We start from the raw sequence: 25,485 nt of genomic DNA, 5'->3' as shown, positions 1-25,485 counted from the left end.
AAGGGCTAAACTGTCCACCACCTCTTGGGACCTGGAGGGGTCAGAGGGTGGGCAAACAGGGGCCTTTTACTACTTGCTCTATCCACCTTTCCCACAATGAGCAGGAAGGACCTTCGCAGACAACGGGGGAGGAGCCGGGCGGGGTGGTGAGGAGGATGGAGAGGCCGTTTGCAGAATCATGCTGGGCACCAAACACTTCTTTGGACCCTATCTGACCTCCTGGGCAGCGGCGACAGAATGTTTCCTCACACAGGCTCGCGTGCTGATAAGGCCCCAGGAATGGGGGGATAGTGCTTTCCTGCATCTCTCCGGGCCCAAGAGGGGAGAAACAAGGAAGGCAGAACCAATTCCCTTCATAAAATTAATAAGGCCTAACGTAACACTTACTCTAAGGGATGAATTTAATACAAACTGTATTTAAGAGATATTAAGAGTGCCTTAATTTATATAAAGGTCTGTAAAATTTTAGGAAGAGAAAAAAATGCTAAGTTGGGAAATCTTTATTTTTACTTAAACTAGTGTCACTATTTTTAAAGCAAATTCGTCAACAGAACTTATATTATTTTAACTGAACACTTGGTGGCAGCAAAGCCTGTATTTTAAATAATGGCACAATGGTCAGCAGTTGGGTGCTTCTCAGGGTGCCGGGTCCTGGATAGGCACAGGGAGAAGCAGGGTGCCAGCCTGCTGGCCTGGGGCGCAGACAGAGGCTTGGATGAGGGGCAGGCGCTCAGCCCTCTCTGGACTGGTGGGCTCCGCTGCTGTGGGAGACTTCCCTTCCGAGCTGTCTCGGAACCACCCTTCTTGGTATCTAACAGATCTGCTACACCACCGAAAATCTCTTTTTTCTTTTCTATATGAACAGGCTTCATTGTTTTGGTCTATCTTCCTCCCCACACAGAGTTTAGTTCAGAGAAATTACAACTTCTTGATGTTGGAACATAATATCTAAACACAGTCTGTTAACAAAATTAGTCGGTAATAATCAAGGGAATGCCAAGAATGTTTCCAATAAAATTATATATCTCTGCCTCTAGTCTCATTCAATATTTTAGTTGCTAAAAAAAAATTCTATGATGATGTTCTTACATGGTGGTACAAGTCAAAAAATACACAAAACTCATAAATCCAGTTTAGAGAATTACATTGTATCTTTCTCATTTTTAAATATTACTCCCTGAAAGTGCAGGCAACTCTGTCATTCAAATCCCAGCCTTAGTCCAGTCAAGAGGCCAGCTAGGAGCCATTCAAAAAGCTCCCACCAGTGGGGCAGGGATGCTGGAGTGGCAGAATTTTATCATATAAGAAATGGGTATTTGAGGGGCCGGCCCCGTGGCCGAGTCGTTAAATTCGCACGCTCCGCTTCAGCGGCCCAGGGTTTCACTGGTTCGAATCTGGGTGCGGACATGGCACCGCTCATTAGGCCACGTTGAGGCCGCGTCCCACATGCCACAACTAGAAGGACCCACAACTAAAATATACAACTATGTACTGGGGGAACTTGGGGAGAAAAAGCAGACAAAAAAAAAGATTGGCAGTTGTTAGCTCAGGTGCCAATCTTAAAAACAAAAAAGAAAGAAATGGATATTTGGGCCATAATTTATGTAAGATTTCTCAAGCAACTGTATCATGTACTACTTGGCCTCTAACTGTCCCCCATCCCAAATCTAAATTCCTTGCTCATGAAAAATGTGAGTTCAAATATGGCAAAAATATTAACAATAGGTGAATCTTGGTAAAAAGTATTTGGGAATTCTTTGTTCTATTCTTGCAACTTGTCTCTAAGGTTTTTTTTTGGTTTTTTTTTTTTTGGTGAGGAAGATTGGCCCTGAGCCAACATCTGTTGCCAATCTTCCCCTTTTATTTTTTTCGCTTGAGGAAGACTGTCACTGAGCTAACATCTGTGCCAATCTTCCTTTATTTTCTATGTGGGACGCTGCCTCAGCATGGCTTGATGAGTGGTGCGTAAGTGTGCACCAGGGATCTGAACCCGCGAACCCCACCCAGGCGCTGAAGCAGGGTACTTGAATCCAACCACTATGCCATGGGGCCAGCCCCTCTAAGTTTTAAGTTACTTCAAAGTTAAAAGTTAAAAAAAAAAAAAAAAGACGTACTCTTCTGCAGCATCAAACTGATCAGCTGGCCCATGCCTGCACCCAGTGTGGCTCACAAGGCCTGAGCATCCAGGCATTCCACAAATGTCTTCTAACCTCAACACTATTTGGAAACTCAACACGATCCCATAGTTTATTTGGATTTTCAACACTGATAAGTTTTTTTAAAAATATTAAGTTCTTTTGTATCTGGAGGATTATGACAACAAAATGATCGTGATTTTTAAAAATAAAATTAATATGGTATCACTACTTACTCTATGAATTATACCAGCTGAATGCAGATGTTTAATACCACAGAGCATCTGGTAAAGAAGGTAGGACATTCTTTCATGGTCCAACTCCATATGAATAACCTGACATAAGTTAGCATCCATTAATTCCATCACCAAATACCTGAGGGAAAAAAAGACCAGCCAAGTAAACATGAAAATAATCCAAAATTCCTTTGTGGTTATTATTATTTTTATGAAACAGAAATAACTTACTACCTACTCAATGCACTGGCTAAAATCAAAAGATACCTTGTTTCTGCTAAACATTCATAAGCTATCTTGAAAAGAACCAAACGTATAATGGAACTTTGTAAACATTCCCCCCTGCAAAAAAAACAATGAACAACACAATATCTTTCAAGTTAAAAACAATTTTTACATCATATAGGAAACAGAATCTCAAACATTCAAATTCTCCTTCATCTTAAATTTTTTGCTATTGGATCATTCTTGCCAGTATAGAAACCATGCTGTTATTTCTCTCATCTTAAGGAAACTTTTCACTTCATTTCCCCCACCAGCTAACATCCCATACTTTTGCTCCCCTTCCAAGCAAAACTCCCCAAAGAGGTGTCTGTACTTGTCAACTCCAATCCTTCTCCCGTTTTTTCTTAATCCCACTTGGATAAGGCTTTTGGCCTCACCACTCTGCCGAAACTGTCCTCCAGGCCCTGGATGGCCTCCATGTTGCTAAACCCAACGGCCAGTCCTACAGTCCCAGCTGACGGTGCCCCCACCTCTCCCCAACTTCTTACTGCTGGAGTGCCAGCGCTCCCTCCTTCTCTAACTGTACCCACAGACTTGGTGATGTCCTCTGGTCTCTGGTCTCAAAGGCTTTAAATACCATCTATAGACCATCAACTCCCAGATTCACACCTTCAGTCCAGACCTCTGTCCTGAACTCCATCCAGGCTCATTTATCTAACTGCCCACTTCTCAGTTCCATCTGGGTGTCCAATGGACATCTTGAAGTCCACGTCCAAAAGTGAACTCCTGGTTCCATCCTATGTTCCAATTTGCTCTTCCTCACCTCAGTTGAGAGCACTTTCATCCTTTAGGTGCTCAGGGCAAAAGTCCAGGCATTGTTCTCAACTCCTCTTTCTCTCATACCATACATCCCCTCTAAGAGCAAACACTGTGCCTCTACCTTCAAAACAGTTTCAAGTATCCAGTCTGTTCCCTTTGTCCTCACTACTACCCCTCTGGTCCAAACGGAGCCCCCACAATCTCTCACCTGAATTGCTGTAATAGCCTCCTAATTGGTCTCGTGTGTCCCCACCCCTTATGGTGGGTTCTCAACCCAGAAATCAAAGTTATTCTTTTAAAATGTAACTCAAGCAAGCTCACTCTTCTGCTGAAAGTCTTACTGACTTGCTTTGGAGTAAAAGGTAATCTTCGCAATGGCCTAGAGGCCCAGCAATATGTGGCCTCATCACTTCTCTGAGCCCAGCTCTTCTACTCTCCTCTGCTCCCTCCACTCCAGCTGTGCTGGCCTCTTGCTGCTCTTAGAACACACCAAGCATGCTCCCACTTCCACTCCTTTGTACTGCCTATTCCTTCTGTCTTGATTCCATCCTCCCCTAAGTATCTGTAGGACTAACCCCCTCACTTCCTTCAAGGCTTTCTTCAAATGTCAGCAATCCAGTGAGGTCTTTCCCCAACCACCCTACTTAAAATTGCAACCTGATTCCTAATCCCCAGCACTTCTGACCCCCTCACCCAGCTCTGCTTCTTCCAGACCACTTGCCACATCCTCATGAACGCTTCATTTTCTTATTTATTGTGTTGATGGTCCACCCTCCCTAGTTTTCCTGGCAAGCTGTAGGAGGCAGTATTACCACCTTAAGTAATAAAAGAGATTTTTGTCTATTTTGGTCACTAAAGTATGCCAAGTGCAAGACAGTGCCTAATGCAGCTGGCAATCAAATATTTGTTGAATGAATGAATACATCAGTGAACTTAGGATGAAGGTGGGCCTTATATCTTGATATGAGTAATTGACACTTCATTTCATGGTTAGTAAGATACCTCTGTTTCAGATTTTGGAAACACACAATATTTAATGACAACCATTTCAAATAATAATTGTAAACACCTGAACCCTATAATGTGAGCTTTCAGGAAACTGAAGAAAAACATTTTATATTACAATAAAGCAAATCAGCAGCATTAATGGTCACTGTCTGCTCTGAAAAATTATCTTCAGTCATCCTTTATCTGTTACAGAGATGATAACCATCTAGGCACAAAGAGTTGAATATTATTAACCATTTAACTTAATATTTCTCTTCCACAAAGAAAAGTAGCTAAGACATCATTAAAAATGTATTGAAACCTACATTTCCTAAGTAAAAAAAGCAGCTACTTCTTTTTCTAAATTTTCAGTCTTTGATACATAGTGTATTACTGTATAAAAATGATACTTACACATCTTGAAATTCTTCAAGAGTTTTTTGTGGTGTAAACACATTTAACAAACTAATTATCTGAAAAGAGAAAATTAATTACACCTCAGCATGTCAGACGACTCTACTTGATTATAAAAATTAAGTTTAACATTAACATGTATTAAAACTGGAAAAAAAATCACAGCCAAGCTCAGTATTTATTATTATTGTCACTGTTTTTAACAAAACATTCTATTGCATAGCATTTGAAAAAAGCTAAATGATTAGGATTCTCACCTTGGAAATAAGATGCACTTTCAATCAAATCACTTTTATGTGTCCCGAGTAACTTATTATTACAGAATTTTAACACAAAATGTCTTTCTGGTTTTTAATATAAATAACTAGAAATTATGGGCAGAAAAACACTAAATAAAGCAATATATTAACTCTGAAAACTTAAATACTACGTGTAAATTTCTAAAAAGTTTTGAAATATGAATGCTAAGCTTGTATTTTTGGTATGATAAAGATGAAATACCTCATAGCATTATTTATGTACTTTAAAGAGGGTCCTAGAACTGACCCCTGCAGGCCTACTCTTGGCACCCCAATGGTTAAACAATGAGTTTTGCTGCTTGAGCATCAAAGACACATCTTCAATCATTTCAAATGATCCAGAGAAAGATGAATTATTTAGTATATATGATTGTGGTAGCTGGCTAGCCAAGGAAAACATAAAATTGGAACCATACTTCAATCCTTATATCAAGATAAACTCAATATGGAACAAAGGTTTAAACCTAAAACATGAAACCATAAAACATTAATACACAGATAAACATTTATATAATCCTGGTGTAGAAAAGCCTTCCTAAGAATGACAGGAAACCCACAAGATTTGATTACATTAAACCCAAACCAAAATAGACCACACAAAAAAAATTAGTATGGCAAAAGTGACCTAAATAAGGTCAAACGGAAAAGAAGTGAGGGTTGATAGTTTCGCTATACAAAGATCTTCTATAAATGCATAAGAAAGAGACCAATAGTCCAAGAGGAAAATGGACAAAGGTTATGGAAAATAAATTCTCAAGAAAAAAAATTGGTTAACAGAGATATGGAAAGAAATTCAATCTCCCAAATAAAAATAAGGTATCATTTGTCATCTATCAGACTGGTAAAGTAAAACAAAAAAGCAATAATATGGTGTACTGGAGGATTCTGAAATAAAAGACATTCTCAGATACTCTTAACGAAAGTGTAAAACTGACAGTCTTCCTTGAGGTTAATTTGTCAGCATATATGAAAGCCAGAAGTGTGCATACTCTTTGACTGAGCAATCTTGGCCAAGACATTCATCTGGACAAGTGTGCAAAGATGCATGTGTAAGGATGTTCACTGCAGCATTGTTGGTAAGAGTAAAAAACCAGAAACAATCTAAATATCCAATAATAGGTGATTGGTTAAATAAATTATTTTGTATCTTATGTGGCCCTTTAAAAAATGGTTTATATCTATGTTCATTAAAGTATATGAGATCTAGCAACACTTCATGAGGGAAAAAAAGAATGTATAACAACATAACTGATCTTGTGTATCTATGTGTGTATATATACACACAAGAATGCTCACCAAAATGTTAATGATAGTGATCTGTGGGTGGTGGGATTTTCAAGGATTTTTGCTTTCTTGTTTACATTGTTGGAATTTCTAGACATAATAACCATAGAATTTTTTATAACCCGAAAAATTTTTAAAAAATCAATAGGTAAAATAAAGCTCACAGTGAAGAAATTAAAAACAAACTCAGAGCACAGACTCAAAAGAATGAATCTTAGTTTCATATTTAATGTCCATACACCAGAAAGATCCAGCACAAATGTTAAAATAAAAGGAGCCATAGAGTTGAGTGTACTCTTACATACTCACCCGCCTCAACAATAAGGGGTCCTACGGGGTGCTCTCCAAAGCCCTTTCCAGATTGAACGTGTTATGGCAAGGTTATCAAAATCATGTTTAAAAGAATGCTCAGAAGAGTGACGTCAGCATCATGGCGGAGAGAACATGCCCGTGACTCTCTGCCCTCCAACATACAACAATAAAAACTGGCATCCATACTCCAAGAAAAGACATTCTAACAACACAAAAACCTCGGAGAGACATGCAGCCACAAAACAGAGGGTGGAGAGGCTGAAGCCCCCCTCGAAGGAGGTGGAACGTGGTAAGACTGATCTTCACCCCCTCCCATAAAGACTGTGGTTGCTGCTGCGGGAGGATCCTTGAGGGAAGGAGTGGGCAAGGGGTAGCACATCTGCGGGATCACCCAGGACTCCCTAAGCCCCTTGCGGCCTACAGGGAAGCCCTCTAATGGGGGAAAGCTTTTGCATGGGGTGACCTCATTAAGCCAAGACCCCAGGAGACCAGACAGCAAGAGCGGATTGAGAAAGCACACAGGAGAAAGCGCCCCTCCCCCCACCCACCCTGCGCCATTGCGGCTGAAGGTGGAGGGCTCAGAATACGCGTCTCTCGACCCCTACCCAGTGGCTATAAGTGGCAACTGCAACCAAATAATATCAGAATGAGAAAGACCCGAGCTTCCAACATCAGACACTACATCAAATCTCCAGACCAGAGAGAAAACAACAAGCACCCAGAACTCAGTCCTGAGGACACAGAAATATGTAATCTAAATGACAATGAATTCAAAATAGCTATCACCAAGAAACTCAACAAGGTAAAAGAGAATGTAGAGAAACAATTCAACGAGTTCAGGAGCTACTTCATGAGAGAGATCAAAACTATAAAGAATCAATCAGAAATACTGGAGATGAAAGACACAATGGAAGAGACAAAACAAAATACTGATTCCCTTAACACCCAAGGGGACGCCATAGAGGAGCATATCAGCATAATAGAAGACAGACATGTTGAAGTGCTCCAGACAGAGGAGAGAGAACTAAGACTAAAGAGAAATGAACAAAGTCTCTGAGAAATATCTGACTCAATGAGGAAATGCAACATAAGAATTATAGGTATTCAAGAAGGTGAAGAGAAGGATAATAGAGCAGAAAGTACGTTCAAAAAATAATAGCAGAGAACTTCCCAAATCTAGGGAAAGAGGGAAATATATGTAGAAGAAGCTTCCAGATATCCTAGATTTGTCAATGTAAAAAGACCTACTACAAGGCATATAGTAGTAAAACTGGCCAAAATGAATGACAAAGAAACAGGGCAGCAAGGCAGAAGAAGATAACCTACAAAGGAACCCCTAGTAGGCTTTCAGCAGATTTCTCTGCAGAAACCTTACAAGCTAGGAGAGAATGGAATGACATATTCAATACTTTAAAAGACAAGAATCTTCAGCTAAGAATACTCTATCCAGCAAAAATATCCTTCAGATATGAGGGAGAAATCAAATCTTTCCCAGACAACCAAAAGCAAAGGGACTTTGTAGCCACGAGACCCCCCCCCCACAAGAAATGCTGAAGAAGGCCCTCAAACCTGAAAAAAGAAAAAAAGGGAGAAAGGGGTCACAAAACACAGAGTAAGGAGATAAATAGGTAGACAGAATCAGAATAGGATAGCAATTATTCAAGTATAGCATTAGGCTAAAGGGAAGGAAAACACCAAAAACAAAGACAATCTTGTCACTTTAACCACAAACAACACAAGTTGGAATAAGATATGAGAAAAACCACTTAGGAGGGGAGGAGAAAAGGGACTATCAGTTTAGACTAAGGAAATAAGAGGCCATCAGAAAATAGACTATCTTATACATGAGATTCTGAATACAAACTTCAGGGTAACCATTAAACAAAAAAGCAGAACAGAGACACAAAAAAATAAATAAGGAGAAAACAAAGAAATGCATCATAAAAAACTACATAATTCAAAGGGTAGATGAAAACGTACAGGATGAGAAACAAAGGAAATGTAGGAAAACCAGAAAACGAGTGATATAACGACAGCATTAAGCCCTCATACATCAGTAATCACCCTAAACATAAATGGACTGAATTCTCCAATAAAAAGACAGAGAGTGGCGAGATGGATTAAAGAACAAGACCCAACAATATGCTGCCTCCAGGAAACACATCTCAGCTCCAATGACAAACACAGGCTCAGAGTGAAGGAGTGGAAGACGATACTCTAAGCTAATGGCAAACAAAAGAAAACAGGTGTCACAATACTTATATCAGACAAAGTAGACTTCAAGATAAGGTCAGGTAAAGAGAGACAAAGAGGGGCTGTATATAATGATCAAAGAGATACTCCATTAAGAAGAAATGCTGCTTCGAAATATCTATGCACTCAACACAGGAGCAGCAAAGTTCATAAAGCAACTATTAACAAACCGAAAAGAAGATATTAAAAATCACGCAATACTAGTAGGGGACCTCAACACCCCACTCACATCAATGTATAGATTATCCAGGCAGAAAATCAACAAGGAAACAGTGGAATTAAATGAAAAGCTAAACCAGTTGGACTTAACAGACATATATAGAACACTCCATCCAAAAACAGCAGAATACACATTCTTTTCAAATGTGCATGGAACATTCTCAAGGATGGAACATATGTTGGGAAACAAGGCAAGCCTCAATAAATGTAAAAAAATTGAAATAATAACAAGCATCTTCTCCAATCACAATGCTATAAAGCTAGAAAGTAATTATAAGAAAAAGGGACAATGATGTGGAGACTAAACAATATGCTACTGAACAAGCAATGGATCATTGAAGAAATTAAAGGAGAAATCAAAAAATATGTGGAGACAAATGAAAATGAAAACATACCATACCAACTCATATGGGATGCAGCAAAAGCTGTATTAAGGGGGAAATTCATCGCAATAGAGGCTCATCTTAACAAACAAGAAAAATCCCAAATAAGTAATCTCAAATTACACCTAACTGAACTAGAAAAAGAAGAACAAAAAAAGCCCAAAGTCAGCAGGAGGAGAGAAATAATAAAAATCAGAGCAGAAATAAATGCTACTGAAACAAAAAAGGCAGTAGAAAGGATCAATGAAACAAAGAGCTGGTTCTTTGAGAAGATAAATAAAATTGACAAACCCCTAGCCAGACTTACAAAGAAAAAAAGAGAGAAAGCTCAAATAAACAAAATCAGAGATGAAAGAGGAGAAATAACAATAGACTCCACAGGAATATGAGGGATTATAAGAGAATACTACAAAAAACTATATGCCAACAAAATGGACAACCTAGAGGGAATGGATAAATTCTTAGACTCTTACAATCTTCCAAAGCTGAGTCAAGAAGAAACACTCTGAATAGACCAATTACAAGGAAAGAGATAAACAGCCATCAAAAGCATTCCAAAGAATAAAACTCCAGGACCAGACGGCTTTCCTGGGGAATTCTACCAAACTTTCAGAGAGGATTTAATACCTATCCTTCTCAAGCTATTTCAAAAAATTAGGGAGGATGGAACACTTCCTAACACATTCTACAAGGCCGACATCACTCTGATACCAAAGCCTGACAAGGACAGCACGAAAAAGGAGAACTACAGGCCAATATCGCTCATGAACATAGATGCAAAAATTCTCAACAAAATTTTGGCAACCTGAATTCAGCAATACATGAAAAGAATCATACATCATGATCAACTGGGATTCATACCAGGGACACAGGGATGGTTCAACATCTGCAAATCAATCGTGATACACCACATCAACAAATTGAGGAATAAAAACCACATGATCATCTCAAGAGATGCAGAGAAAGCATTCGACAAGATCCAACAGCCATTTATGATAAAAACTCTGAACAAAATGGGGATAGAAGGAAATTACCTCAACATAATAAAGGCCATATATGACAAACCCACAGCCAACATCATACTCAATGGGCAAAAACTGAGCGCCATCCCCCTGAGAACAGGAATGAGACAAGGATGGCCACTATCACCACTCTTACTCAACATAGTACTGGAAGTTTTGGCCAGAGCAATTAGGCAACAGAAAGGAATAAAAGGAATCCAAATAGGGAGTGAAAAAGTGAAACTCTCGCTGTTTGCAGACGACATGATCTTATATATAGAAAACCCCCAAAAATCCATCAGACAACTAACAGAAATAATTAACAACTACAGTAAATTTGCAGGGTACAGAGTCAACTTACAAAAATTGGTTGCTTTTCCATACTCCAATAACAAACTTACAAAGAGAACTCAAGAATACAATTCCATTTGCAATTGCAACTAAAAGAATAAAGTACCTAGGAATAAATTTAACCAAGGAGGTGAAGGACTTATACATGAAAACTATAAGATATTACTGAAAGAAACTGATAATGACATAAAAAGATGGAAAGAGATTCCATGCACATGGATTGGAAGAATAAACAGTTAAAATGTCCATACTACACAAAGCAATCTACAGATTCAATGCAATCCCAATCAGAATCCCAATGACATTCTTCACGGAAATAGAATGAAGGATCCTAAAATGCATATGGGGCAACCAAAGACCCTGAATTGCTAAGGCAATCCTGAGAAAAAAGAACAAAGCTGGAGGTATCACAATCCCCGACTTCAAAATGTACTACAAAGCTGTAGTGATCAAAACGGCATAGTAGTGGTACAAAAACAGGCACACAGATCAATGGAGCAGAACTGAAAGCCTAGAAATAAAACCACACATCTATGGACAGCTAATCTTCAACAAAGGTGCCAAGAACATACAATGGAGAAAAGATAGTGTCTTCAATAAGTGGTGTTGGGAAAACTGGACAGCCACATGCAGAAGAATGAAGATAGACCACTATCTCACGCCATACACAAAAATAAACTAAAAACGGATCAAAGACGTGAAGATAAGTCCTGAAACCATAAAACTCCTAGAAGATAATATAGGCAGTACACTCTTTGACATCAAACTAAAAAGGATCTTTTTGAATACCATGTCCTCTCAGACAAGGGAAACAAAAGAAAAACTAAACAAGTGGGGATTCATCAGACTAAAGAGCTTCTGCAAGGCAAAAGAAACTAGAATCAAAACAGAGACAACCCACCAATTGGGAGACAATATTTGCACATCATATATCTGACAAGGTGTTAATCTCTGTAATATATAAGGAACTCACACAACTGAAAACAAACAACCCGATCAAAAAATGGGCAGAGGATATGAACAGACATTTTTCCAAAGAGGATATACAGATGGTCAATAAACTCATGAAAAGATGTTCAACATCACTAATCATCATGGAAACGCAAATTGAAACTACACTAAGATGCCAGCTTGCACCTGTTAAAGTGGCTATAATCACTAAGACTAAAAATAACAAATGTTGGAGAGGGTGTGGAGAGAAGAGAACCCTTACACACTGCTGGTGGGAATGCAAACTGCTGCAGCCATTATGGAAAACAGTATGGAGATTCCTCAAAAAACTAAAAACAGAGCTACCATATGACCCAGCTATCCCACTACTGGGTATCTACCCAAACAATTTGAAATCAACAATCCAAGTAACATATGCACCCCTATGTTCATTGCAGCACTATTCACAATAGCCAAGACATGGAAACAATCCAAGTGCCCATTGACTGATGATCGGATAAAGAAGAAGTGGTATATACATACAATGGAATACTACTCAGCCATAAAAAAGGACATAATCATCCCATTTGCAACAACATGGAAGGACCTGGAGGGAATTATGCTAAGCAAAATAAGCCATACTGAGAAAGACAAACACCAGATGATTTCATTCACATGTGGAATATAAACAAGCACATGGACAAAGAAAATAGTTCAGTGGTCACCAGGGGAAGGGGGGTGTGGGGTGGGCACAGGGGGTGAAGGGGAGCGCTTATGTGGTGACAGACAAGAAATAATGTACAACTGAAATCTCACATTTATGTAAACTATTATGAACTCAATAATAATAAAAAAAAAAGAATGCTCAGAGACCAGTAGTAGGAAATACCATGTGCCTGAATAGTTCATTTTCCAGAGACATACTATTTCTGCTTAAAATTTACAGTGGGTTGATTTCTGTGGGGATGCTAAGTACAGCTATCTTAAATATAATATCTAATAATGTTTCTTTAAAACTGAGGTGTCCAGAATTACAAGGTAAAAAGCTACTTATAAAACAATGTTTTCCCAAAAAATATTTAGCTGTTTCTCAATTTGTTAGGTCAATAGTGTTGTCATTTTATAGAAACAGAAATAGTGAAAATCAAATGGTTAGAGAGTTAACTGACATTCCTATCCTTGTCTAGTGACCAAAATTCTTATGACCATGATGTCTCTGACTTCAATTTCCACAATGTTAAGAATTTTATCAATAAAATATTGCCATTTTAATGTTATTTTTATCACCAGTTTACCCCAAGTCTAAACTCAATGTATCTCCAAAGACCCAAGATGATCACATCACTGACAATATTAAAATATACAGAGGACACACAGACATAACTTACATTTTTATGATTGACACATTTTAAGAGGACGAGTTCACGATAAGCTCTCTTTGCATGAGTTTGATTCTGAAAAGGACGGCTTAGTTTCTTGACTGCAACATTTATCCCAAGAACTGTATCAAAAGCAGCACTATAATTAGGAAATATAATAAGCAATCCATTAGAATGATTTTAGAAAATAAAGCAATGCAGAATGCACATTCAGTGTATTATCTTTTTTAATGAGTAACAAATAAGGAAAAGTCTTTGTTTCCATCCAAGGTCCTTGTACACATGAAGAGCTGGGTGAGCCGGCTAAGAGTGCAGGACGGACTGACTCCTTTGCAGGGCCATGGACATGGCAGCTGCATTTAGGATGGGATTCAGCAATCTTTTGCACCTTGACTTTTCATTAGTTTAGTTGAAATTATTATGTTCAGAAACAATTAATTTAATACAGAGCATGTAAAACCAGTCAAGAAATGAAATCTTCAGTTTAATTATGCCAGTAAGTTGAAAAAAAGTCACTTATTATCGCAGAACAAAATAAGTATGTTTTGGAGTATCACATTGGAAGAAATGGTTGAGTTCATGAGAAGATATAATAAATCTAAGTTTTGATTGATTGTGTTTTTTCCCAGACAAAAGAATCTAAAAAGAAAACAGAAGCCAAAATCTCAGCTCATGGTGAATCCCCAAGATACAAAATTCCTAACATAAGCAATTGCTATATATAAAATTTGACTAGAAATACCTCCTCATACTATTACAGTGAGAATAAAATCTAGAGGCTGTGTTTCCAGCATCTCAAGTTCCAAGCTGAAATTTATGCCTCATTTTCCTCCAGAAAATAGACATGAAATATTGAGCAGCCTGATTGCACATTTTTGGGTTTCAAACTAGTACCAATAGTGTTGTTAGTATCTTTTGGCTACTCATCAGGGGTTAAAAGCTGCTAAAGACCACCTGAGAACCTAAGCACCATTTAAAATATGGTTTCTATTTATTTATTCTATTCAGTTTATAATATTAATTATATTTAATTCCTTCTATTAGTAATGTTAAACAACCCTAACTTAACTCAACTTGTTTTTAATTGAAGGCTGCCCGCTGTTGTATTTGGTTAAGAATTAACAGAAAATTCATGTTACTTTGGAATTATTTTTTAATTCATTTGACATTATGTGTACATAGATACACATATGTAAATTTACATGTCAATATGCAAATGTCCGTTCATATGAATTATAAAGTATTAAAGATAAATCTACTTGTGAAATTATTTAGTATGCTTCTATACAAATGTGTATTTGTATCTATATATATATTTTACAGTCTCAAGAATTTGAAAACAAATACACTTCTTTTGGTCTCAAAATTTTTTGTCCAAAATGAGCCAAATGAGCCAATTTTGAGTATTTGAGCAGACACACGCTCCCCCAACCCTAGTTCCAACTCCAGGAACAACTCCCTTCAATTATTCCTAGTTTTAATTCTTGTGGTCACTTCTCAAATTCAAAGAACACACTTTTATCATGATTTCCTCACTTATCAACTTTAGAAATGATTTACTTACTCCCCATTATGAAAACTGAGGATTTAGTCATTTACTTAAACCCCTAACTCCTCCCAGGTTTTGTTCTCGTGTTATTTTTAACTTTTCCCTTGGTTACCCTTGTGACTTCAAACAACATGCCGAAATTCCTTGTTCCATCAACTTTCAAAGGAACCTCTTGACTCTCCAGTATTTAAAACGAGACTATTATATGCCAGTTCCTTTCTCCTCCAGCTCTCTACTCTCTTCCCTTTTCCTCTAAACTTCTGTCTTAAGTGGTCAAACTTGATAACACATCTATAACTCTGTGTTTCTTCTTTAGGATGTGTATAAAAGTTGAAAATCAAGACAGAGAATGTATGTGTATGTGTGTGCACATGTAAATATTACTAATTGCACAGCTGGGATTACATTTCATCTCTAAAGATCACATGACCCTTGCTGCCACTCATAAGAGAATGAGATGTTTCCAACATTAAGGTCAAATGGATTCTTTTTTTCACATTTCATCAATTGCTCAAACATGATGTCCTTTTAATTTCTTTTATACTTAGACCATGACTTTTTCTAGCTCTCCTCCCACAAATTTCTAATAAACTTTTTATTTTTATTATTAAGGAAAGAAAAATAAACCTTTGCTAAGCCTATCACCAGTACTTCCTGGTTTCTTACTCACATTATCTATTGTTTGGAATCTATTCCATTCTTTTTGGAGATGTTTTTCCTAGAGTTTCTTTCAAGGCCTGCTACATGGTTATCATCCTGGGATTTCTTTTCACTAGCCTCCACTGTTTCTCACATGACACGTCCTGGTATTCTCCTTCTTCTTGGAGTACATCCTCAAGCAATTTCCTCAGAAAAAGGGCATGGAAAATAAACGATCTTACTCTGCCCTCACCCTTGGTTGATTTCAAAATCCATGTGCTCTCGGAACTCACTGATCTCCAGTGTTGAGTGTCGCTGGTGAGAAGGCTTATGCCTCTCTGATATTCATTCCTTTGTTTCCTTTTTTTGCTCACTGGCTCAAGATTGATTGTAAAGAGCCATGTTTTTTCAGCATCCCCAAAGCCCCTCATGCATCTCCTACCAATCATCACCCATCCTGTTCCCTAAAGATGCTAACTACTTCTGACTTATCTTTGCCTGGTTTTTGAAATCATCTGTGTCTGACTTTTTTCACTCACCTATTCTATTTGTGAGATGTGTAGCTATAATTCATTCTGTGTCATTGCTATAATATTCCTTTACATAACTATATGACATAACGTTGATAGATAATTGTTTTCAGTTCTGCAAGCAATTATATAAAACATGGTCATAAACATTCTCCTACATGGTTCTGGGTCCCCTATGCATGTATTTCTTACGAGTAGATAGCTAAGAGGGATTGCATAGCTTCTATTTTAGTAAATAATGTCAAACTGTTTTCAAAAGTGGTTTGTTCTACCAATTTCTAGGCATTTGAGTTTTTTTGTATATTGGACCTGTGTCCTGCAATGGGGCTATACATACTCAGTAATTCAACAAAAGGTAGTTTGGGGTCAGGGGCTCAACTATCACAAGAGCCCTCTAGGAGCAGACTTTGTTCTGGCAGGTAGGAAGAAGGTGAAGTCAGAGAGAGATGAGTCCTGAGAAGGACTGGATGTGCCATTGCTGCCTTTAAGATGGAGGGGGTCATGCGAGAAGGAAAGCAGGAGCCTCTAGGAGCAGAATGGCCCCTGGTTGATAGGGAGTGAGGAAATGGGGACCTCAGACCTCCAGCTGCAAGGACTGGGGTTCTGCCAACAACCTGAATGCACTTGGAAGCAGATTCTTCCCCAGAGCCTCCAGATAAGAGCCCAGTTCAGCCAACATCTTGATTTCAGCCTTGTGAGATGCTGAGCAGAGAGCTGGGCTCTGCTGCCCATCAGATTCCCAGCCTACAGAACTGAGATTATACACTGTTACAAACTGCTAAGTTTGTGGCAATTTGCAATGCCGCAAGACAAAACTAACACATCTTCTCTTCTGTATTTTTCTACTCTTTTTGTCTCTCCAGGCTTCATTTTTGGATATTTTTTCTGACCTATCTTTCAGATCACTAATTCTCTCTCCAGTTATATCTAATATGCTATTAAACCCATCCATTAACTTCATAATTCAATTACTATATCTTACAGTTCTAGAATTTCTGTTTTTTTTTTAAGTTTTCATTTCTCCACCAAAAATTTTTCATCTTGTCTTTTATCATGCTGAATATAACATCATAGCTATTTAAAAGTCTGGATCTGATTAAGACCAACATCTCCCATGGATCTGTTTCTTTTCTCTGTTGTCTGTGCTGAATTTTGTGCATGTTGTCTAATCTCCTTGTGTGCCTAGTTATTTCTGATTATGTGCTGAGCCTCGTACTTGTAAAACTACCTAGAAATAATTTGATATACAAGATGATGCTATCTTCCTCAAGAGGAAATTTACATTTACTTCTGCTGGGTACCTGGGGGCAGGAGCAATTTGGGTTCACCTCAGTACAAGTCCAGAAAATGACATGATTTGAAGCTGAATGGCAGTGCCTGCAAGAGCCTGTCTCTTTCTGGTTCATCCTTACTTCTAGGATGCAGCTCTTTATGGGCCCAATTCAAAACAAATGAAGTTCACTAGACCCCTCTAGAGGGCCCTGGACTCCAATCCCTGGCTCCCAGCCCCACAGGCAGCCAAAAGAACTACTCAATCTCTCAGCTGCCCACTCCAGAACTTTCAAATGCCCTCAAGGGACAGACGGCCCCAAATTCTGGGCTCCCCTCACTAGGGTTCTGTCCTTCCCTGGATTCTGGCCTAATAATTCTTCACTGGCCTGCCTACTCTCTAGGGGCAAATGCTGAGCAGGGGGATTGGGGTGGGAAAGCTGGGAGTCAACTGGCATAGTTGTTTTATAGACACACTTTCAATTAACACCTCTATTTCTAGCCACCTGTTTCATCTTCATTTTCTGTATTCATCATCTCTATACCCACAACCTCTTTGGGGGGGTTCTACTATAGACTGGTTCTCTTCCTTACTGCAAATGTCTCATCTACTTATTTTCACTTCCTCTGCTCTGTTTTATCTGCATCAAGCTTCTAATTACTTTTTATATTTCAGATTAAAAGCTCTCATTCATTGATTGCTACTCTCCTGGTCTCTTTGTTTAGGTGTCTGATGCACCATCTTAAATCAGAAGTTCCAAACCACTCATTTTAGAGGTGAAAATATTAAAGCCCATAAAGACACAATGATTTACCCAGGGTCACAAAGAACTACTTCTATGAGGATCAGAGCTGGACTTAGAACTCAACTCTCCTGAATTACAGCGTTTTACCATATCTCTCCTTTACCACTGAAGTTTTGCTGTGAATATTATGTTTTAATTTATTTATACTAATGGAGGGAAAATAATACAATCTAAGAGGCCAATATTCACGTTTGTACAGAACTAGAGCTACACCAACCATTTCATGTTAAGGTTTTAATTGTCCCTTCTAAGTACTGCCAGATTTAATATTTAAACACTTTTTTTTTTAAGTTAAACACTTCATAGAATTGTTATAAAACAAATAATCTTTACTATTTTGGTTGAATAAGAGATTTTAGAAGGTGAAAGAAAAAATGAATGTATATGAAAGAACTGTACACACATTTTCCCCACTAGAACTTCAAAGTCTTGCAATTACTTAATTTTACTCTACAACTTAGTTGATATTAATGAGTACTACAAAATGGTAAATATTTAAAACTTCCTAATAAATATTACTAGCATATTTCTCATGAACAACAAAAACATAGGAACAAATCAAAGACAACTGTAAAAACAATTCAAAATTGGAAGTAAGAATATTTTCTTCTGGTCCCAGCTCTTCTATTTAACCCTGTACCAGCATCTGCGCTGTGGCTCACCTGCACACCTGTTCCTATGTCTTTATAAAGCTCTAGTTTAGACAGATGACTAACAAGTTTTGTAAAGCATGTGCTATTGCTACTATATTTTATTTCTCAAAATATAAAAGCATACATATCCCCTGTATACGTTTCCTACTGCTGCTATAACAAATTACCACAAATTTACTGGTTTAAAACACAAACTTCTTATTTTACAGTCCTGGAGTATGTGTGTGCATATGTCCATGCAGCATTTGGTTCAATCAGAGAGGAGGTTCCATTCCAAGTGTGAGCGGCAATTATCTGGGGAGGTTTCATAGACAAGAAAGTTTTGAAAGACTGGGGTAGGGTCTGGACAGACCGTGGGGTTTCAGAGGAGAATCCAACCAGGAGATGCAGTGGGGACAAAAGTGATGGGCATGGGAAAGAACCTGCAATGTTTGCAGGGAAGAAACCACTGGAGAAAACAGGTTATGTGGAAGTCCGGGCTTGATGGTGGGGATGCCTGGGCCCTTCTATCACTGATGGGTAAGAAAGGAGTCTGACTGATGCCATTCAGTTTCTTGCTCTATCCAAACAGTGGGACAAGGTAAAAGACCCTCTCTTTGCACCATGTACAGAACACTATTATTTTGAGGACCTTAAAGCATAACGTCAATACCCAAGAAGCTGTACAAAATAGAGTCAGGAAAAAATCCTCAAAGGACATGCAGAGGAAGTATCATGGGTGAAGGTTCTCTCCTGTCAACCTGGGGACTACCACTCCCAGGACCACCAGTGCTGCAACTCAATGGCCCACGGAGCCTCAAGCCCAGAAGGCAGGCAAGGAGCAGTCACCTATCTCCCTGGCTGACAGGAAGCCACCACAGGCTCTGAGGGGAAGTAGCAATAATTTAATAACGGAAACCTGCTCTCCAACTGCCTAGGTCCAACTCCTAAGATGGCACCTCTTCTAACGGCCAAAAGATGAAATATCCCAGAAGTCTAATTTCTAAAAGAAAATGTCAATAATCTGAATCAAGTTAATTAACCATTTTTTCATGCATTCAATATAGTTAACCCAACAAAAATGTTTTTATTTGATAATGAATAATTGGCTTGGGTTACGAAGTTCAGTGAATAATGACATCAAAGATCACGAAATAAACTTAGCTATGCACAGGCTCATTAATGAGCTGCCTTAATCAGTTCAAAGTAATGACTTCTTTCTTGAGCAGAAAAGAGCAAAACCCAGTTTTTTGTGTTTTTTATTTTCATAATAGTTTACATCGTCGTGAAATTTCAGTTGTACCTTATTTCTTGCCTGTTACCACACAAGTGTTCCCGTTCACCCCCTGTGCCCACCCTCCTCCCCTCTTCCCCTGGTGACCACTGAACTGTTTTCTTTGTCCATGTGCTTGTTTATATTCCACATATAAGTGAAATCATCTGGTGTTTGTCTTTCTCAGTATGGCTTATTTTCTTTAGCATAATTCCCTCCAGGTCCTTCCATGTTGTTGCAAATGGGATGATTTTTTTTTTTTATGGCTGAGTAGTGTTCCATTGTATGTATATACCACTTCTTCTTTATCCAATTATCAGTTGATGGGCACTTGGATTGTTTCCATGTCTTGGCTATTGTGAATAGTGCTGCAATGAACATAGGGGTGCATATGTTACTTTGGATTGTTGATTTCAAATTGTTTGGGTAGACACTCAGTAGTGGGATATCTGGGTCGTATAGTAGTTCTGCTTTTAGTTTTTTGAGGAATCTCCATACGGTTTTCCATAATGGCTGCACCAGTTTGCATTCCCACCAGCAGTGTGTAAGGGTTCCCTTCTCTCCACACCCTCTCCAACATTTGTTTTTAGTCTTAGTGATTATAGCCACTTTAACAGGCGCAAGCTGGCAACTTAGTGTAGTTTTGATTTGCGTTTCCATGATGATTAGTGATGTTGAACATCTTTTCATGAGTTTATTGGCCATCTGTCTATCTTTGGAAAAATGTCTGTTCATATCCTCTGCCAATCTTTTGATCAGGCTGTTTGTTTTGTTGTTGTTCAGTTGTGTGAGTTCCTTATATATTACAGAGATTAACCCCTTGTCACATATATATTGTCTCCCAATTGGTGGGTTGTCTCTGTTTTGATTCTAGTTTCTTTTGCCTTGCAGAAGCTCTTTAGTCTGATGAATCCCCACTTGTTTAGTTTTTCTTTTGTTTCCCTTGTCTGAGAAGACATGGTATTCGAAAAGATCCTTTTAAGTTTGATGTCAAAGAGTGTACTACCTATATTATCTTCTAGGAGTTTTATGGTTTCAGGACTTATCTTCACGTCTTTGATCCATTTTTAGTTTATTTTTGTGTATGGCGCGAGATAATGGTTTACTTTCATTCTTCTGCAAGTAGTTGTCCAGACTTCCCAACACCATTTATTGAAGAGACTGTCTTTTCTTCATTGTATGTTCTAGGCACCTTTATCAAAGATTAGCTGTCTGTAGATGCGGAGTTTTATTTCTGGGCTTTCAGTTCTGCTCCATTGATCCGTGTGTCTGTTTTTGTAACAGTACCATGCCGTTTTGATCACTACAGCTTTGTAGTACATTTTGAAGTCAGGGATTGTGATGCCTCCAGCTTTGTTCTTTTTTTCTCAGGACTGCTTTAGCAACTTGGGGTCTTTGGTTGCCCCATATGAATTTTAGGATTCTTTACTCTATTTCCGTAAAGAAAGATTCTGATTAGCACTGCACTGAACCTGTAGATTGCTTTGGGTAATATGGACATTTTAACTGTTTATTCTTCCAATCCATGTGCATGGAATCTCTTTCCATCTTTTTATGTCATCATCTATTTCTTTCAATAATGTCTTATAGTTTTCAGTGTGTAAGTCCTTCACCTCCTTGAGCAAAACACAGTTTTTGATCTTTCCTTAGAATCAAAACTCAAGCTATGGAAATGGGGACGTGCGAGAGACAAGATTCAGGATGGTGTTAAAATTTTAGCCTCTACATACTTTTTTCTTCCTATCTTCCTGTCTGTGAGATGAAAGCTGCTTCTACAAATATTAATAAATTGTCATAAATTCACTTAAATGATGAAAATAGAGTTAAGTGAAATTACTAAGATACTGTCAATATATAATTTAAGCTACTATAAGAAAATTGCAACATATTTTACACATAATATAACATGAAAATATTATTATAAACAATACTATGGTATTAGGAGTTAAATATCTATTAAAATGACAAATACCTTTAGTTTAAGGCATCTTCCAGTTTACTTTTTAAAAAAAATTTTTTATTAAGGTGAGATGCACAGAATTATAAAGGTAACCATTTTAAAGTAAACAATTCAGTGGTATTTAGTACATTCACGATGCTGTGTAATCACTACCTCTATGTAATTCCAAAAGATTTTCATCACCCCAAAAGGAAACCCCATATCCATTAAGCAGTTGCTCCCCATTTCCCCCTCCTCCTTGCCCATTAACCACCAATCCTCCATCTTTCTCTATGGATTTACCTACTTTGAATATTTCACATAAATGGACTCATATACAGTCATGTGCAGCATAACGACATTTTGATCAATGACAGACCTCATACATGACAGCGGTCCTGTAAGATTAGTACCATATAGCCCAGGTGTGTAGTAGACTGTACCATCTAGGTTTGTGTAAGCACATTCCGTGATGTTCACACAAGGATGAAATCGTGTAACGACGCATTTCTCAGAACGCTGTCATTAAGTGACGCATGACTGTAATATACTACTTTTTGTGTCTGGCTTCTTTCACTTAGCATAGTGTTTTTTAGGATCATCCACGTTGTAGCATGTATCAGTGCTTCATTCCTTTTTATGAATAATATTTCATGTACGTGTATAACACGATTTATGTATCCATTTACCCACTGATAGACATTTGGGCTGTTTCCACCTTCTGGCCTTTGGAAACAGCACTGCTATGAACATTTGTGTACAAGTCTTTGTATGAACATGTATTTTTAATTCTTTTGGGTATATAACTAGGAGTATTTACTGGTTCATATAGTAATTCTATGTTTCACTTGTTTAGGAACCATTAAACTGTCTTCCAAACAGGCTTCACCATTTTCCAATCTCACCAGCAATGTATGAGGGGTTCTAATTTCTCCACATATTCCCCAACATTTCTTATCTTCTGTTTTGTTGATTATGGTCATTCTAGTGGGTGTGGTTTTGATAGGCATTTCCCAAATGAGTGACAATGCGCAACTTTTCATGTGCTTACTGGCCACTTGTAGATCTCTGGAGAAATGTCTTTTCAAGTTCATTGTTTTTTAAAACTGGGTTGTCTTTTTGATGTTGAATTGTAAGAGTTCTTTATACATTCTGGATACAAGACTCTTATCAGATATATGATTTGCAAATATTCTCCCATTTTTTGGGGTTGTTTTATCAATCTCTTGATATTGTCCTTTGATGCAAAAACGTTTTTAATTTTGATGAAGCCCAATTTTTTCTTATGCTGCTCATGCTTTTAGTATCATTTCTAGAAATCCAAAGTCATGAAGCTTTCCCCCTGTTTTCTTCTAGAGTTTTATGGTTTTAGCTCTTATATTTAGGTCACTGATCCATTTTGAATTAATTTTTTATATGATGAGAGCTGGGCGTCCAACTTTTCTTTTGCATGTGGATATGCAGTTGTTCCAGCACCATTTGTTGAAGAATATTCTTTCCCCATTGAATGATCTTGCCACTTTTTTCAAAAATCAACTGACTGTAGATGAATGGGTTTATTTCTGGACTCACAGTTTTTAAAATTTTTTAAAAATACAGAACGTTCTAGTCTATAATTTTACCAATACTTTTACCAGAGGTAGTTTAGCTTATAATGGTGTATTAGGAACTTTCATTTCAAAACTAGAATTTTTAAATGAAAAATACATATCCATAATGAATAATTTCACTATTAAACGTTTCTTTAAAAAATAAAGCTGAGAAGTAGCACATGCAAACCGGAAATTAAAATCAATCTCTACAAAATAGGATTTTATGAAGCATGATGTGATTTCACTGTTATTTACCATGTTGTGATGAAGTCATTCTTTTTAACTGCCTACCCTTTACAAAGCCTCACATTTTACAATTAGTAAGGAACTTTTACTCAGCCTCTTAATGTGGTTATTACATTAAATGTCTCTGATATCAGTCTTGCCGAATTACCTGTGTCAAATTACCATCTGATTCCAAAAAAGAGATGGATTATAAATCAAAAGAATGTTTTATCGTCTAGAACTTTTTATTAACATCCAAGTTTCCTAATTTGAACTATCTACTGACTTTAAAGCTTCTCGTGGCACAGTGGATTTAAGTACCAACAGAGCATGGTATTGTTTGGAGAGAAAGAACACCACTACTTTAGACACAAGCTGGGCATTTCTTCCAAACAGCCCCTTCTCCCTCATTAGTTTTTCTGGGAAGATCTGTACTGCCATCTCCTCTGAGCTCCCAGTGCCTCCAACCACCTAAGCCAATGCAAACAACTGACTTCCCTGATCACGTGTCTCTACAAGAGAGGATCACTTACGTTTGTAACTGGTGAGGATTCTCCATACTCAACATCTCTAATGAAAACATAAGCTCCCCTACCAGAACATCCAGAGTTCTCCTTTATCTTGAATCCCCTCTGCTTATAGGCTGTAAACATTGGATGCTTAGCTTCATCACAGTTCTTTTAGACGCAAAGATAATCTTGTTTTTATTGACCAAAAAAAGAAAAAAAATTTTGCCAAGAAAAACAAGGGATAAAAAGTTCTGGAAGTGCTGATAACTGTAGTCTAGAAAACATGTGAAAAACTTTACCTTTAGCTGGCCAGTGATGTCGCGGCAGCTGACTGTCTTACCATGCAAGAGACTAAGGTTCAGGGTCAGACCAACGGTTCTGACGTCCTGGGCTGGACACATAGTTGAAGTGAGACACCAAGGAAGAGACGGCCAGCCCAACCCCTCACACAGCATCCCTTCCTGGTTAATCCATGAGGTGATAATGACACTGACTGGCCTCATCCTGCCAATGAAGGGCAAGGCACTGCAATGACGGCGCCTAGAAATGAATAGGAGTGATTGGGAATAAAAGGGGGAGGGGGAAAGGTGGCCAGGATGAAGAAATGAATAAAACTCCAGATTTCTGTTACAACTCACTGTCATACCTATTATTCTAATATCATAATGACAGGGGGAATGGAAAAGAAAAAAAAAGAAAAAAAAAGAAAAATTGCTACCTATTTAAATTTATGCAGCATTCTAAGAATTTGGTTTTGTAGCCTACAATCTGACTAAATATAACTAGAGCAAGAGGTTGATTCAATTTAGCTCATAAATGTATAGCTAAGAAAAGAATATTTTTATCATCAGTCTTTCTAAATTCTGACGATTTGGTTTTATTTCGTTTTTATTACAAAAACAACTCAGTCCACGCTATTGAAAGAGACCATACTTACCACACAATTCCTTGGGCTCCAGAGCCAATAGGTTTCAACTGTTGGTAACGTTTCAGGACAGTGAAAGTTGAGTCTGCCACTTGCACACTGTAAAACTGACTATCACATTTACTGTCACTCATGATGTAGTGTTATATAATACTCCAAAGAGCTGGGAGAGTCGTCAGATTCCTTAAAAGAAAAACAGAATGAATATGCACTCTTACTGAAATTATACATGCATAGCTCACTTAACAGTGTTTCAAATTTATTGGCAGAGAAGATGATGCGGCTGTAAGTTGATAAACTCAGTCTGACCAAGTTCTGAAGTTAAGCAACATGCAAAAAATGGAAACACATTTCAGGGGTATAAGACCAT

At 37.9% G+C, this 25,485-nt stretch overlaps 1 protein-coding gene across 6 annotated transcripts in view; it reads right to left on the bottom strand.

Annotated features, from left to right (window-relative positions):
* MAPK9 (mitogen-activated protein kinase 9) overlaps positions 1-25,485 on the bottom strand; it is a 56,109-nt gene that overhangs the window by 18,955 nt on the left and 11,669 nt on the right. For all 6 annotated transcript variants that reach the window (XM_044777516.2, XM_044777515.2, XM_070516903.1 and 3 more), the window contains exons 2-5: positions 25,128-25,298; positions 13,237-13,366; positions 4,817-4,875; positions 2,372-2,510 (exon numbers count right to left, since the gene is read on the bottom strand). In XM_044777516.2, coding sequence (XP_044633451.1) covers positions 2,372-2,510; positions 4,817-4,875; positions 13,237-13,366; positions 25,128-25,249 — 450 coding nt within the window. In that variant the 5' untranslated portion in view covers positions 25,250-25,298. The remainder of the gene's footprint in view (positions 1-2,371; positions 2,511-4,816; positions 4,876-13,236; positions 13,367-25,127; positions 25,299-25,485) is intronic.

The sequence above is a fragment of the Equus asinus genome, chromosome 9 (assembly GCF_041296235.1).
Source record: "Equus asinus isolate D_3611 breed Donkey chromosome 9, EquAss-T2T_v2, whole genome shotgun sequence".
NCBI lineage: Eukaryota > Metazoa > Chordata > Mammalia > Perissodactyla > Equidae > Equus > Equus asinus.
Note: the sequence above shows the minus strand (reverse complement) of the source record. Positions and strands in the feature narration are given on the sequence as shown.